The 16,320-nt window shown below is 28.6% G+C and overlaps 3 protein-coding genes across 11 annotated transcripts in view; 1 reads left to right on the forward strand and 2 right to left on the reverse strand.

The window, feature by feature from the left end:
- Nucleotides 1-4,604, reverse strand: part of LOC106682060 (scoloptoxin SSD14) — a gene marked incomplete at its 3' end in the record, with an annotated part of 17,592 nt that extends 12,988 nt beyond the window's left edge. For 2 of the 7 annotated variants that reach the window (XM_067047001.1, XM_067046999.1), the window contains 5 exon segments: nucleotides 1,697-1,897; nucleotides 2,003-2,201; nucleotides 3,167-3,387; nucleotides 3,461-3,581; nucleotides 4,378-4,604. In XM_067047001.1, the coding sequence (XP_066903102.1) occupies nucleotides 1,697-1,897; nucleotides 2,003-2,201; nucleotides 3,167-3,387; nucleotides 3,461-3,581; nucleotides 4,378-4,474 (839 nt within the window). 7 annotated transcript variants of the gene reach the window in all.
- A 248-nt stretch (nucleotides 4,605-4,852) lies between these two features.
- Sec61beta (Sec61 translocon subunit beta) lies at nucleotides 4,853-10,245 on the forward strand. Its single transcript, XM_014422708.2, has 4 exons — nucleotides 4,853-4,971; nucleotides 5,169-5,266; nucleotides 8,483-8,581; nucleotides 10,028-10,245. Exons 1-4 carry the CDS (start codon nucleotides 4,969-4,971, stop codon nucleotides 10,113-10,115), a joined length of 288 nt encoding a protein of 95 aa, XP_014278194.1. The 5' UTR covers nucleotides 4,853-4,968; the 3' UTR covers nucleotides 10,116-10,245.
- The window catches only part of LOC106682061 (transcription factor Sp3), a 26,683-nt gene continuing 20,575 nt past the window's right edge, over nucleotides 10,213-16,320 (reverse strand). For 2 of the 3 annotated variants that reach the window (XM_067047008.1, XM_067047006.1), the window contains 3 exons: nucleotides 15,188-15,304; nucleotides 14,260-14,390; nucleotides 10,213-12,301 (listed from right to left, as the gene is read on the reverse strand). In XM_067047008.1, the coding sequence (XP_066903109.1) occupies nucleotides 14,265-14,390; nucleotides 15,188-15,304 (243 nt within the window). In that variant the 3' untranslated portion in view covers nucleotides 10,213-12,301; nucleotides 14,260-14,264. Of the gene's footprint in view, nucleotides 12,302-12,378; nucleotides 13,090-14,259; nucleotides 14,391-15,187; nucleotides 15,305-16,320 lie in introns of those variants that run through there. The other variant, XM_067047007.1, reaches the window with a different exon arrangement.

Consider the following 16,320-nt stretch of genomic DNA (forward strand, 5'->3'; position numbering starts at 1 on the left):
TACATATAACTGCTGATTTGGGTGATGCGTGTCGAGTATGTAGTGACGTCTTCGCCATTGGTGTCATGTTGTTGTAAGGATGGCGTTCCAGGTTTCCTAGGCCCATCTTAGAACTTTGTCTCGTCAAAATGCATCTTGCTACCCCTTCGGTCTTCTTACTTCTGGGGTGTCGCCTTTTTGGAATCCTATTTATCATTGGTCATAGGTGACAAAACGCCCCCTAGGTGAGTATCTCCCCTAGAGAGGGGGGGAACCCATTGCCGATCACACGGTTTTCCAGTCTTTACCTGATGACTTAATGGGTTCTGCTCCTTCGACCTGTGCTACCCATTAACCAGATGTAAAAAATTGGTATACAAGACTAATGTGGTATAATAACACAGGTGCCCCTGTGAAGTGTCCCTTGAAAATTATCCTACCTAAGCCAGGCATTGGAAATTATGGCAAAAAAACCTTAATAATATTGATAATTTTTAATAGATCAATGTATATCAATAGTTTGCTGGAATCACTTTACCATGTTTTTCCTGAAGTGAACTGAAAAATGTGAATATTAAAAAAACTGTCAGATCATAAAGAAAAGAACATATTGATCCAACGTTTCTGACAAAGCAATACTAAGAGAACATGTACTACGTGTGAGAACATGTACTACATGTGAGAACATGTACTACATGTGAGAACATGTACTACCTAACAAGAGAACATCTACAACAAAAGTTCAAACTACCAGAGGACTTCTTAAGCTGCTAAGCAACCACAAAAAATGACATTTCAAGAAATTATAAAAACAAGGAAATATGATGAAAGGAGAAAACCACATCAAAAAATCAAATAGGGAAAGGGGGCCACAGAAAGTAAACCTGCATCATAGCACCTTGTAATACTCTAAGTCCAAGGATGGCCAAGGCTAAACTGAAACATGCAGAATCATGTTTATCTCAGATGATTTATCAACTCTATTTTTATTTATCTTTTTCTTTTCACTTTTTTCCATTCCTTTCTATCTCAACACTCAAACTGCACGTGTTTACTTACTCCATAATGTTACTACTAATAAATATTTTATTCATTTGATAATACAGTCCTTATGAGGATCCATTAACAGTCTTGATACCTGTTTTCATCACATAACATGCCTACAACTAGAGGATTAATAAATTTCCTTCCTCTCAATCTAAGCGTTTATATATAAAATTATAAGTAAACAAATAAATGTTGGTGGATTCATCAAGTATAGTGTGACACCAATTACATAAATCAATAAGGCCTAAGCTAAGACTGTCTAATAGTGAATATATGTCTAAAAATATATATATTATCACATTCAATCAGTTGAGTATCACAGTGTAAATAAAACAATCTAAACTTGATACATTGACAAGAAGAGAGGAATCAACCATGGTTGTTGTTCATTTAGTTTAAGTGACATTTCACTACATAAAATTTCATAACATTTTAATAAATTTACAGCTATTTTAACCATTGAAAAAAAGAAATAAGATCAATTTTTAAAAGGGGATAGGTCTACAAAAATTAATTAAAAATTGTAAAAATATGAGGGAAATCAAATCTTTATAAAAGATTAGATTTTAGAGTCCAATCATTATAAATAAAAGAAATATAACCTACAGAAATTATCTATTATTATTTAGGTAAGTATTTAATAAAATTAGTAAAGTAAAACAGTAATAACCTGTAGTTATTCATGTCTTCAGTAGTAATTATACAACCAAGTTTTTTCAGATCTTCAATGAATGTTTCAGTGATAGTACCATTGTATAATTCCAAAGCTCCTTTAGGAGATTTTGCAATGATAGTTAATGTCTTTGCAAGGATGGGCAATCGAAAGGTATCTCCTACAGTAGGAAGTTTACCATTTTCTGCTAACACTTTCCTGCATTCCACATCTATCATCAAGCCTAATCAGCATCTTTAATGTTTATATTCAGTAAGTGTAAAAAGCGTATCTTTAAAAAGTTATAAAAATTATTAATAATACCTTAAAGATTCACTGTTCATTATTTCTGACCCCATACCAGTCTCTGAAAAAGATTTTGCGAGACGTTTGTTGACTGGAATTCCTCTCAAGCACATAGATATAGCAGGCTGAAATAATTCACCCCAAGGCAATTTGCCAAATTTTTTATGAGCTTCCCAATAACCCATCAATTCACCAGGTACAGCAACAGACAAGTTACCTGGGTATCATAGTTAGTGTAAACTCATTTTAAATCTAAACTAGAAATGACATCCTACTGATGAAAACATATTTTAACTCCTCACAAGAAAAAAAAATTATGCACCAACCACCTATCAACTCCATCATTCATTCATTTTAATTTAATTTATTTTAGATAAATGTTTTATGGTAAATCATTTAGCTTTAAGATAATGTTCAAAACAAACCATGAATATATATGTGTAAGTGTGTATGCTTTCTGTAATCACTAGAATGTTATAACAAGCATTAAGCTTACAATATTACAATTATACCATTATGATTATTACAATCATAATTATATTTATCACATAAAAATGTAGGTGATACATGAGGGATCCGATTCTTCATCAGAAATAAACTACCTTGGATCTAGTTAATACTAATCCAATTTAGATTTTTTTAAAAATGATTTAATTACTTTAAAATGGTAATGGATGCAATTTACCATACAATGCATAGTTTCAGAGTGATGTGCAACTAAACTTTTCTTTTCTTAATAACTTTTTTCCTGTTCTTCTTGGATGTTTATACTACTATAAGAAAAGTTACAGGGCTTTAAACAGAAGATTCTGCAAGTAAAGTTTCTTAAACATTGTTAATTAGAGCTGTTTCTGAATCTAATGAAAAACAAATTTTTACCCAGAATTTGGAAAAGAACCATACCTCTAGAGGTAGAGGCTGCCAGACTGAGTAGAAAATAAAAATTATAGAATAGAAAAAAAATAGAAAACGAAGTTTCACCCAAAGAAGAAGTTTTTACAGGCTAAACAGGGCATATTTTTCGTAGAAAGATTATGTTGCCAAAACCAATGCAGTTAAAGTAAAAATAGAAAATTATTATCTTCATCACAAAATAAAATTGTTATAAATAATATAAAAACAAAATACATAAATCATTTATTATACTATTTAGAGAACTAATATTATACTACTTAGCAATACCTGAAGCAGATCTCAAATAGCAGCCATTGTACATATCCGGTTTTGCTGAAAGTGGAGCAGCTTCTCGAGCATCCAAACATGAAACACTCTTACTCTGTTTATTATAAATGGTCATGAAACAGCCACCACCAATACCCATATTTTGCATTGCACACAGCCCTTCACAGAGAAGTGTAGCAATGGCTGCATCAACTGCTGATCCTCCCTTTTTAAGTACATCTCTATCAACCAAATAACAATATTTAGTCAGCAGATCACTAAACTCTATCTTCACCATAAGTAAAATAAACTCACCTACCAATTGAAGAACAATATTCAGTATTAGATACAACTGCAGCTTCTTGGTAAACACCTTGTACAGAATCGCAGGTAGGTTTAGGATCATGAGAATCCGGAAAATCAAGCATGCCCATTTCTATATATAAAAAAAAAAATAGCTTTTACAACAATTACTTACTTTTATGATTTTGGATTTCTTATAGTTCTAACAAGTGAGCATTAAAAAACCTAATAAGTTAGTTTATAAAATCAACACAAAGTCGATTGAAATTAACATTAGATAAATTTATTTTATTGGTTATAGAGCCTTACATAAATTCTTTCATTTTTATTTTATTTTTTTGTTTAAACACAACACTTGAAAACTTGAGATCTACAATTGTAACCAATAGTCATCTCTGTGAATAATTCTCCAATAGCTGCAACTCTCCCTCTAGTTGTGAATATTTAAGATGCTTCACATATCATTATCCGCTCTCTCTATAACCCATTCCCATCATTTTTATGGATCCAGTTCATCTAGGAGCTTCCTTGGGGTTTCTGTCATTCTTGCAATGTCCTCTGAATCAGCCAAATTATTGTATTTTGTATAATTATATATAAATCGATCTTTTGATATACAGTCCCCAGCTCCCAATATATAGGTCCTTTGTTTCCATGCAGTTTTTACTCATAGTAAATGAAGTTAAATAAAACATAGTAAACCTGAAGATTTGATATGGATACCACCAACAATTGGTACCTTCAAAGCACTAATGACAAATAAATAGTTTATGTGATAAGAGATTAAACTTACTTTGCTCACACATTATAGGATATAAAAAAAATATTTGAACCAAAATCGAAGATTTCAGGATAATCAATAACATATTTAAAAGTAAACTTCCAATTTAGAAAGAATAAACATGTGTAACATTTCATTTATCACTTACTTTTTTTGAATTGGCTGCTCTGACCAAAGTTTCTTTCTTGTCTATTCCTCTTCTCAAAATTAAATCTTAGCTTGCAGCAATATTTACAGTTGTTCATCACAAAAGATTTCAATAGGTAAAATAAAAAGTACTCACCATCTGTTTCAGTATTTGAAAATTTAAAAGTTCCCGCAACTATCACCACTAAAATAATAACCAGCTATTTTTTTCAATTTCACATGATAAACTTAAACTTCATTTATTATTGAAAGTGATTAAATAAACATATTTTTTTTTAAATGGAGAAATAGTTGCTATTAATGTTTATTATTTGAAGTTACAATAGTCAAGGTTATTTTAATTTTTAATTTTATATCGTCCTATAAGAAATATTAGTTTGATATTTTTAAGCAATATCGTAATACTCAATTCAATACTAAAAGAGACATGTTTTTTGTTTATGTTTAATAAATGATTAATTTAGTTTCAAAACCTGCTCTATTATTACCTCTCAGAATTGTTCTGTCGGGTTGACGTGGAAGGTAGCAAAGACTGGGAAGTTCGTGTCTTGATCTTCATTTCACTTCTGTCATTCTACTCTAGTGGATCGTGATGGTAAGAATATTTGGCTTATTCTCCACAATTGTTATAACAGTTGTAAATTGTTTTTTGATAGGTTCAATACATAAATGATCGTTTTAGAAACATTATTCATTATTTTCTTGAAACCATAACATTCAAAGTGATAATTTTAGCATAAATTTTGATGTTAATCTATGTAAATATTTTTTTTTTTTTTTATTAATTCACAGCCTGCATCTCCAAGTTCAACATCGGTTGGGGGTAGTCGCTCCCCAGCAAAAGTAGTAGCGCCTAGGTCAGCAGTAGGAAGCACAACTGTTAGGCAGAGGTAAATTTATTTTTTAAAGATAGTTGAAAATCTTAAAACTATATTGCTATATGTGAACTTTATTTAAGTACTGCCCTTAAAATTTAATTTTCCTCAATGTTTTATGTTAACTCAATAATTTTTATGAATTAATCAGATCAATTAACACCAACTTCTCAAGTTAGCCATAGAAAGATAGTCTGGGTAGGAGTCAAAGAGGTACACGGAATAGCAGTAAAAACTATTTAGTAGTCACCAAAACATTTCGCCTCACTTTGTTGGGCTTCTGGGATGATTGCAGATACCAATGATTCTCTTTCCATCTCGATTTAGCTTTGCAAGATGAGGCAAAATGTTTTGGTGACTGATAAATAGTTTTTACTGCTATTTTAATATCAACCAACTGATTTTAGAATCAATTCTTACTAAGTGTTTCCTAATACTTCCGATAATATCAATTGAACATGATCTGCGGGTTTTCTTAGAAAATTAAGTATTAAACCATACTTTAATTACTTGTATATATGTATTTAGTTTTTATTTTATGATATTTTATTTAAATCAGTATTTTGAAGGGTATTAGTGAGAAAGTCTGACTTCAACGTAGTGGATGGTTGTTTACTCATTTTTACTCATAGAGAAAATGGTTGGCCATTGTTGGGTGTTATAACATGTCATCATAAAGTCATTCTTATCAATTAGGGCAAATATAGACCCTGAATTCAACTGAAAAAGATCCGTTGGTGGGTTGTTTATTTCTTGAGCGAGCACAGTGAGTAAAAGTTAACAGCTTTGTTTCGCTTAAGGCAGTACTATTATTATTTCAAACGTGTAGGAAATAACCCTCAATGGAATATTGTGTATGAGTATGTACACATTCACCCGCCATATTGAAGTAAGACTTGTGAACTGTTGCTGATTGAAGGAATAGATAAATCATCACAAGACCTGCATGCTAAAAAGTTGTTTAATTTATTTGGAACCCATTTTTTTAATAGTTTAATTTTTTCTCAGATACTAACTTTTTAAATTTGGTCCAAGTAAACTTTTATGGTATGAATTAAAAAAAAAGTTAATTATTATCTATAAATAATTAATGTTTGAATATAATTTACTCTTTATTTAAATATAAATACTATTGTGGATAATATTATTTTGATATTATATGGGAGTAATAGTAGTCTAGTAGATTGAGGTACTTTCTTCTCATATCGAATGAATTCTGTCTGGATCCGTTAAATTTTTTCTTCTATTAGTCTAGGCACTATAGAAAAATAGGGGAAAGTTTAGTTGTTGTAATTGTTGCTATCCCCTGTTTTTGACAAAATTAGGTTTATTTAAAATATTGAAAACAAAACTATCTGATTACAGGTTTTTATTATTTCATAACTAACACATAATGAAAAATAAAATTAAAAGTTAATATTAATTCATTGTTACTAATTTTAATGAAATTATAAAATTTATATCCTTTAAAAGTTTAGCTTTATTGCTCACATGTCCCAGGAATATTTTTAGCATAGGAGAAAAAATGGTTTATTTGTATAAAAAATGCAATTCTAAATAAAGTTTAAATGACACAACCTTTTTTTTTTTTTTAATACAAATATTAAAATATAAAAAAATTGTATACATGTCTAAAGGTGCCTCTACAGGTTTTCCAAACTACGGCAAATTCACTCGTGCCAAGCTTGTGGATGAGTTATTTGGATTGCCTGGTACAATTGGCCTGAATTTGAGGCTGACCCATTGAGTGTCGGTTTATGGACACAAACCAAAGGGTGCTTGAGCTGCTCCACACATTTGTTTTTACTTCAATATTGTTTTAGAACTGCCAACAGATGAATATTTGTGCTCTCTGTGTTTTAATTAATTAAAGAATTTCCCCAACCTTTGGGTTAAATAATAAATTCTTGCTTAAGATTGCATATTTTAAAATTCTATCAATTCAGTGTAAATACATTTTTTTAAATCTAGATAATTATGTTTAGCAGTTGATTTTTTATTTAACATAGTATAAATATATATTTATGAAGACATATGTCTAGTTTGGAGAACTTCTCCAAGCATTAATCTACAGTGAACTATCTACACCTCCTCTATATGTCTAGTTAATTAAATAAAAAAAGAACAAAAGCTATTGGTTATATAGTATTATTTATATGATTGTTTATCATCTGCAACTTATATTGCTCATATTTATGTTTCCTTTCATTTCACCTATTTTTTTTTTTTTTTTTTATATATAAAAATCGAATGTAATAGCTGACAAAAGTCAAAAGAACATACAAGCATGTAGATACCGACTTTGTTGCTTCCTTTTTTGCTTAGTTTTTAAGTTATTGTATGTATTGGATCATAATCACTTATTAAATTTAATTAACCCTTTCACTGTTCACTTATATTGTCAAAATTATTATATTTGACTTTTAGTAATTTTATAATTTAGCAGAATAACTTTCACTATATTTTAAAAAATAAATTATAAAAATTCTGAGAATAGACTGACTGCTGTTCCGTCTGCCTATATTGGCTAAATAGTTTTAACAAATGAAAGTATTTTTTTATTATCACTTTGCTGTCTCTTTATGTTTAAAAATAATTGTAATTAATAATAATTGTTAATAAGTTTTTGAGTATTTAATAACTTAATTCACTTCATACACGTAAAATAACTAGTTTTATAAGTCTGTACTGTTGGTGTTATCATCAATAACAAGAGCATGACAATTGGCGTTTATTTTATATAGATTGCATTGTAATGATGCCTTAAAATAAATTATCCAATAGTCCAATATTTAAATTTATAACTTACAATTATGAAGTATCCATTTTACATACAAATCATTACATAAATGCTTTTTATCAACACATTGCATTAGTATGTCCAAAAGCCATATATTTCAAAGGAATTATTTATAAATCTCAATTAATTCTTAATTCGGACGGAATGAAATAAATCATAACTTTTTATATATGAAATATCCACATTTTCTTTTATCAATAGAATACTAATATTTTCTCTATATTATTGATATTAATTAATTTGTGTTTTATATTTTTCACAATATTCTCATTTTATTGTGCAATGTCTAAGGTCTCTGCTCTGTTCATGGGAACAGTTAATTTTTCAATTTCATTTTACAAATGACATAAAATATCACTACAGTAAATATATGGTTGTATACTTCATTTTAAAATCTGACATATTCAGTAATAAATCTGTTCTCCTTTCAGGAAAACTACTACTACAACTTCTGCTAGAAACCGAACACCTGGTGCTGGGAGCACTGGGATGTGGAGGTTTTATACTGATGATTCCCCTGGCATTAAAGTGTAAGTTTTTTTTATTAGTGTTTATTTGATGATTTAGGCAGTATACATATCTAAGTTAAATAATGATAAAATTATTATTCAACTATCAATATGAGTAGAATTTTTAATAAATCTATCAATATCTTTCTATTATGTTTGCTAACTTTCAGTCAGTATAGATAACAATATCAAAAGCATTTGTTATTTTGATGAGAACTAATTATATACTCACATAGATCTTTATTTTGAGTTCATAATTTATTTCCTAATCAAGTTTTTAAATGTTTACCTTAAATAATCTCAATACATTATTTTCCATTGTTGATTTTAAATTTTGAGACTGACAATCTTCTCCTAAACTGGTTCTTTTTATTATCAGTGATTCAGAAAAAAATGTGGTTGCAAATAAAGTATGAAGTGGAATCACTATTTCCAGGGCAAATAAGAAACAAAGATTAGATGCTTAATATTTACTATTATCTCGTAATATTAATATAACAAAGCTGAGTGTTTTAACAGTTAACTATAAAAATAATTGGAGAAGTTTGTCGGGGAGTGTGGTCAGCAAAGAACAACATAAATAAACAAAACCATATTTATTTATTTTATGCCGACATTTCGACCTGAGTGTCAGGTCTTCATCAGGGGTTGTGGCGTAGAAGGCAGGTTTGTAACTGAGTTGAGTTACATACAGATGGGAGTTACATCGGCAGAGCTAAACTTTACTGGGCTGTACGAAACAAAATGGCAGAAATGCCTCCTTTGGTGTAGTAAAAAAAAAAAAAAATTATAGAGTTAGATATAATTCAATAAAAATTATACAGAAACATAATCTATAATTTTATAGATTACCTATTATCTTACAGAGTAATTTGAGTTACTGATTTTGATCCATCTTTTATGAATCCAACCACTGCTAAAAATTACTCTGAGTTTCAAACCTACTGAATCACACACTCCTTTGAAGGTTATGTACCTATTGAGTGAGAACAAGTTGTAGCTTTTAGTATGTTATATATGCATATAAATTCTGAATGGGGGCGGCTACTCAGCCGTTTAAGGATAGCTTATTAATTGTTATTAAAAGGTAGTGGTTTATTTAAAACAAAAAAAAAAACTTTGAACAGCTTGGTCAATGTGGATAAAACTTCAAAAACATTTCTCTTTGGCTGATAGAAGGTACAGTAATAATGAATATTCTTCACCCACTCACTAATGGATTTTTGGGTGGAATTGTGGTTTTTCTGGGGAAAGGGGAAGAAAATAAATCATTGTTTTATAAAGATATTTAGTTTTCACTTAATCTACATGTTGTCATTTTAGTATTCTGCAAATATTTATTTCAATGACCAAATTTATCAGGTTCTGTGATTTGTTTTGTTTAAAGTGTTGGGCATGTGGGCTGCAAATAACTTTGCAATTTTTTTATTTGTCTATTACATTATAATTGACTAATTCTATTTTCAGTGGACCGGTTCCAGTACTAGTCATGTCCTTGCTTTTCATCGCATCTGTCTTCATGCTTCACATATGGGGAAAATATACCCGATCATAAATTTGTCAACATTCCTTCTGAATTGATATAATTAATTGCATTTAAGTAATGTCCTATGAGGTGATAATTACTTATTAATAATGTATAAGACAAATAATTGATTTATCAAATAAACATTTACAAAAATTTATTTATACGTTATAATGTACACATGTTTATTATACAATTAAATTATATAATTTTTACATATTTACAATTTACACAGTAAAATGAATCTATACAAAACAATCTCAATGTACAAATGTATTAAGCATGGCATTATTTATACTATAACAATGTTGTTTTTAGTTTAAATATTTTTTGTTATACTATTTATATATAAAATAAACAAAAGTGAAGGATATAATTTTTTTGTATCAATAATGTAACTTATTGCTCACAAATGAAATGAATAGAATAACAATCTTATATACAAACATTTTAACTCAAGTATCTTTACAGCACAACTTTTTAAAAAAGTCTTCTGCAAAAATAAAACATTTACAATCAGCACTATCTAGTTAAAAATAATGTCAATTATTTAACAGAAAAACTCTCTATATCTCAAATTGAACAGGAATATCATTTTGAGTTAAGTTCAACTTGTAGAGGAGAGATTAGCTTTTGGATGTTTCTAATTGTAAATGTAATATTTTATTAGATACGGAGACCTGATAAATCAAGCTTAAATTAAGAGATTTGAATATAAACAGATAAAATATGATAGTAAAAGTTTTTTAAAATAATTGTTTTCAGAATATAATGATCCTGCAACATGCAATAAAAAAAAAAATAGGGTTTACCGTTAACAAACTAATGACTAAATGCGGCTTTCTCGAAAACATTTCTCAATTTCTAAGAGTTTGAGTTATAGAGAGCTACATTTTGAACTGGGATAACAATTATTGAAGAGATCATGTGAAAATTTGGGAAACATTTATGCTAATTTGTCATATGAAGAAACATTTATAAGTAATCTCTAATTAAAAAAATATAAAAAATAACAACAATCACAACAAATGATATGTTCTAAAGTAACTTGTAAATATCCTATTAATGTCACAGTCTAAAGAACAGCTTTGAAGCTAAAAATTATCAATATACATGGGCATAAATTGTCTCCATATGAATTCAAATAAAAATGCATGATTAATCATATATGACTAATTAATGAAAAAGCTTGTTTATAACTAAGTCAGGTAAGAAACATTTGATAGTTGTTGTTATACCTATCATTATCAAACTTCTACATAAATATGATAAAATTCAATAATATTGGTTTAAAATTTGACACAGATAGATCACATTGAATTATTAATTTTACATGAAGGAACAATTAAAAACTCCTAATAAATGTTTTATATCATACTAAAAAAAAATTTCATTTATATATGGCAATGTTAAAAATGAGATACTTTTTGTTATAATGCTTCGACAGCCTCTTCCACATACTTTCTCATAAAATTAAAAAAAAAAAAAAAAAAAAACTAATCGAGTATGTTATTTTGCTTTTAATTTAAAGATTGTGGTTAATACATTGACTGCCTTCTGCAACATAACTTGTAATTTGTATACTTGCCAAAGTCTCTATACGAGTTATGTTGTAGATTTTATTTAACTTTCCTTATTTTACAAGATATAAAAATTGTATGCCAGCTGTGCGATTATGGCAAGTAAAAAACTTGGAACATGACTTGTAGTTGGTTTTCTAGGAAAGAACGCGAACTATGAGTTATCTCACAGCAGTCAACTTGTTATTATTCTCTTCATTTGTAATTATTTAGAAATAAGAGAAAAAGTAATAATTTATTGTATAAAAAAATTAAATTAAAATATTTATAATGAAAGTAATAAGCCAAAAACAAAACAAGTGTATGATAGTATAAACCCTCATGTGGTTCAGACTCTTCATGTTCAGCTCGTGTTGAAAATATTGAAGAAATACGATGTTTTGTTTCTTATAAGTGATCATCCATTACAAATATATTTTCCATGAACAATCATTAACTGATGGAATACTATTGGATGTGTTACAATTTGTATAAAATTATAACTTTGCCATTGGTATTGTTATAATTTTTAAAATAACACTAGGTATTGACACTAAAAATTGATTCAATTACCTAAAAAATTCTTTTGAAGACTTACTGATACATTTTTATCTAAATATTTTGATTTCTGGCTTGAAGCTGCTCCTTGAAGTTCTTCTGAAAATAAAAAAATTATAAACTTAACCATGGCAGTCATATGATTTAACATTCAATAACTTAATAATTGAAATAAAAAGATTTTTATCTTAAGCTGATAAACAGTAATTTCGTACCTACTTTCCAAATAGAAAAAAGTATTAGTTCGGTAAAGGGCACAGTTAATGTTAAGTGTGGTATATTGTCGCGATCTTGATTCCAAAACTACATTGTACATACAACAGATATAGTGTTAAATGATTTTGGAATTGATATTGCAATGTCCTTTTAAAAAACCTGGTAAAAGCCCAGACACCCACTCCTAAGGTTCAATGCCAATACCACCCATCACTCTCCACATACATCCGTCCAGTGATGCTTGACTAAACCAAAATCTACCAGAGTCATGAAAAAATACTCTCACTTACCCTTCAGATGTTTACTTGTCTGATAAGTATTAATTAAAATTTTAGGGATCCATTTGATACAATATCAAAAGAATAGTTTTTGGAACTGTGGTTAAGTCCATTCGTCATACACAATCGTCATAAGTCATAACTTATGTATAATCAAATTTTACAATCCATGAAAGCTTTTGGGCTCAGCATCTATCTGATAAGAAGGCATTGTTGCTTGGTTATTTTATAAAAGCAGCATTCATGCTCAACCCTGATTTTTTTTTTTTTTTTCAATCCATTTAAAGCTGAAATTGGCTTGCACCAGGAAAGTATCCGAATCCTGCTCCATTATTTCCAACTAGAGCCAGAATCAAACCTGGTTCCGGTGGTCTATAACGTCAGAGCCTAAAACTATACCCATTTTATATTATAATATTACCAACATATCTTTGATAACCTAATACTGTTGCATGAAAAAGGGGAAATTTAGAGTTTAAAAATGAAAATTCAAGATTTTAAATTAGCTTAAAACTTCATTTATTAAGAAATGATGGTTCAGTGCCTGGTTTCAATTTCAGCGTGTGATACTCAATATCACAACACACAGAATAAACCTACTTATGTACCAGGCCTCCAGAAAGTTGAGGGCCATAACCTAATTTGTACTAATAAGAATGGCAGGATTAAAAATTAAGTTTCAATTACATATATTCCTTTATTTAAACAAAGAAAAAAGATTAAACAACAAAAAATGGAAATACAACAATACTTTGATAAGATTAAATTTCCTCTTTGGAAATCTTTAAAAACTTCTTCCTCATGAATATCCCGCCACATAAATACAAATATAAGTGTTGTGCGGTCCCTTCAATGCTGTTATAGCAGGAAAATTTTTATATTGTAATAGGAGAGGAGAAGCTTGACTATATATCTCCTCCCATCTCATTCTTTCTTATTATAATATGAAAAAAATGTCTAAAAGAATTAACTTAAGAAATGGTTGTTCTATTCTAATTATTATTATGGAACTAATATTTCCTGCCTTAAGCATCAAGAGGGGATGCATGATCATTAATTATAGAAATTTTAATACATTATTTCATTTTCAGAAGTTTCACTTCTGTCGGTCTGTCCCAAGGCTGCCACAATTCTTTTTATTTATTTCAATAGAGAGAGGACCTGGATTTAGGGTTGGAGGACAAACAACAAAATACTCATTTGTCTCTTTAAAAATTCCATTCCATAAAAGATCCATTAGTGTAGCAGTGAACTCAATTTTTTCTTATGGAGAAAAGAATTTTATCTATTTTATTTATGAATGCCAATAGTGCACAATACAACTTTTAAAATAATTTACAGAAATAAACAGGGAAGGTTATAGTATAGGTTACAACCGACAATTTTCGGGAGGGCTCAAAAAATCTATTTTTGTTTTAGGCAGCCATTTTTCCATTATTTAATATTAGAATTTTGATTAAACCTCCTCTGATGTCCAAAAGTTCAGATAAAAAATTCACATCTGTATAAAATATTTACTATTTATCATATTAAAAAAATAAATAAGAGGTATTAGATACTTACTAAAACTACATGGAATCTATAGTATCAACAATAGACAGCTCTGGAGGTTCTGACTCAGCTTGAAGAGTTATAAGCATCTTATCATCTTCACCAGAGGTTTCTTCATCACCTTGGGTAGATGTAGTAACCTCCTACAATCATCAAATTATGTACATCATCTTTTTCTTATTTATTTATGTATTTTACCATTCAATGTGAATGAAAAATTAAATCTTTTCACATTTATTCATTGAGAAAAAGTATTACTTTTAAAATTATTATAGTTTTTGTTGATTTGTATCGAATTATTTATGTTATACAAGTTAACTAAGCAATCATCATAAAGGTAAATCATTTATGTTCCGACAATAAATCCCTTGCCCATCTCTAATCAAAGTAACTTACAAAAAACCTAAATGAAAAGCTTAAAAATTTTAAACTCATTTAATTAATTAAAAGATTTTATAATTATTTATTATTTCTAATTCAGACACCAAGTGGGCCACTCAAATATCCAGTAATTTTTTTATTTACTCTAGAATTAAAAAAAAATCCTTCTAAGGGTTCCACAAAATATTTTAACATTCTTAATGATCTTATTAAAACTAAAATTTATAAGAATTATGTCTTGACCAATTATTATCAGAATTAGGTCTTGATAAATTAATTAACAATTCTTGTTAACGTGACATCATGGACAGAAGTTACAAAACAGATAACACATGTATGCAATTATTTATGAAGCAACTAACATTAGAATTCATAGCAAGTGCCACATAAATTCTACTCCTGCATATTTTACTACATAAAGAAACAATATCTAGTAAAACTAATCCTTGGAGGACATGATCAATCATTGAAGGATTGAAGGTTGCGAACCAATTTCACAATAAGTTCTATATTTTCCAGGTACTTAGAGCTAACAGTATAATTAACAAAAAATACTAACTGTTCTCGTTTTTTGATGAGTCTTAATGTGCTTAGAGAGATGATCACTCCTCATGAACTTCTTGTGGCACTGAGAGCACATGAACCTCTTTTCTCCAGTATGTGTTCGGCGATGCCTCTAAAAAAAGACCATACAAGTATTGTTTAAAAAAAAGATTGAATGTTAACACAATGGTGTAATTTATGAAGGTAAATTCTGTTTAGAATATAATGGATTTAATGAATAGTGATTGTTTAACTGATATGGCAGTTAATAATGAACTGTTAACTAAATTAAATAAATAACTAACAACTCATCACTATATATGGAAGCCATGAGATCATAACAATCTGTGAGAGGAAATATCCCCATATTTTATAAACATCCAGATAGTGTGTGGAGGTAAAGGATTTGTTCAATATTTATCCAAAAATAGATAATAATTGTATGATTCTTTTTACTAATTTTCCTTCCACATTACAAAGATAGTTTATTAAATAACAGTGATGAGTCTCAAATCATAGATGTCAAAAGAGGTTAAACAAAGTAAAAATGAATTATAAAAAAATAAATTAAAATAATTGAGAGAATTATTTTCTAAATTGTAAATTTTCTGTATTATTTTCAAATGTTATTAAATATAATTTTAGGAACAAAAGAATATAATTATTATGTTGAGTAACATCCTAGTTTTATAAAATACAGTGTCTGCAAATAAGTTATTATAAAATATAAATAAGCCTATGCTCTAATTTTAAAATTGGAGCATAGACTTATTTGGCTTTTGGAAGAAATCCTTTTACCTCATGATAATCTAGTACAAATACTGTTAAAGAAGAAAATAAAAATACTAAAAACTGGAAAATTGACAGTGGTTATGTAACACAATGTCCCATATTTGTCTACCATTATATTGTTTTTTTGTGTAATACTAAACTGGTTCCAATGAAAATTTAAGGGATCATTTTTAATTTAAAAAAAGATATTAATATAGATATCATTTGTGCAAAAATATTAAAATTCAAAATTTTTAAATGTTCATTAATAATGAGGTGTAGATAGAAGACCGTAGATTAATGCTTGGAGAAGTTTGTCGGGAGGTGGGGTCAGCAAAGAACAACATAAATAAACAAAACCATATTTATTTATTTTAT

The sequence above is a fragment of the Halyomorpha halys genome, unplaced genomic scaffold (assembly GCF_000696795.3).
Source record: "Halyomorpha halys isolate HHAL.00 unplaced genomic scaffold, Hhal_1.1 Scaffold387.1, whole genome shotgun sequence".
NCBI classification, from domain to species: Eukaryota; Metazoa; Arthropoda; class Insecta; order Hemiptera; family Pentatomidae; genus Halyomorpha; species Halyomorpha halys.

Excerpts from the sequence above, each read along its gene's own strand:
- Sec61beta (XM_014422708.2), top strand. Across the intron at positions 5,267-8,482 it reads AGCACAACTGTTAGGCAGAG|GAAAACTACTACTACAACTT; the intron begins GTAAATTTATTT and ends TTCTCCTTTCAG. Across the intron at positions 8,582-10,027 it reads GATTCCCCTGGCATTAAAGT|TGGACCGGTTCCAGTACTAG; the intron begins GTAAGTTTTTTT and ends TTCTATTTTCAG.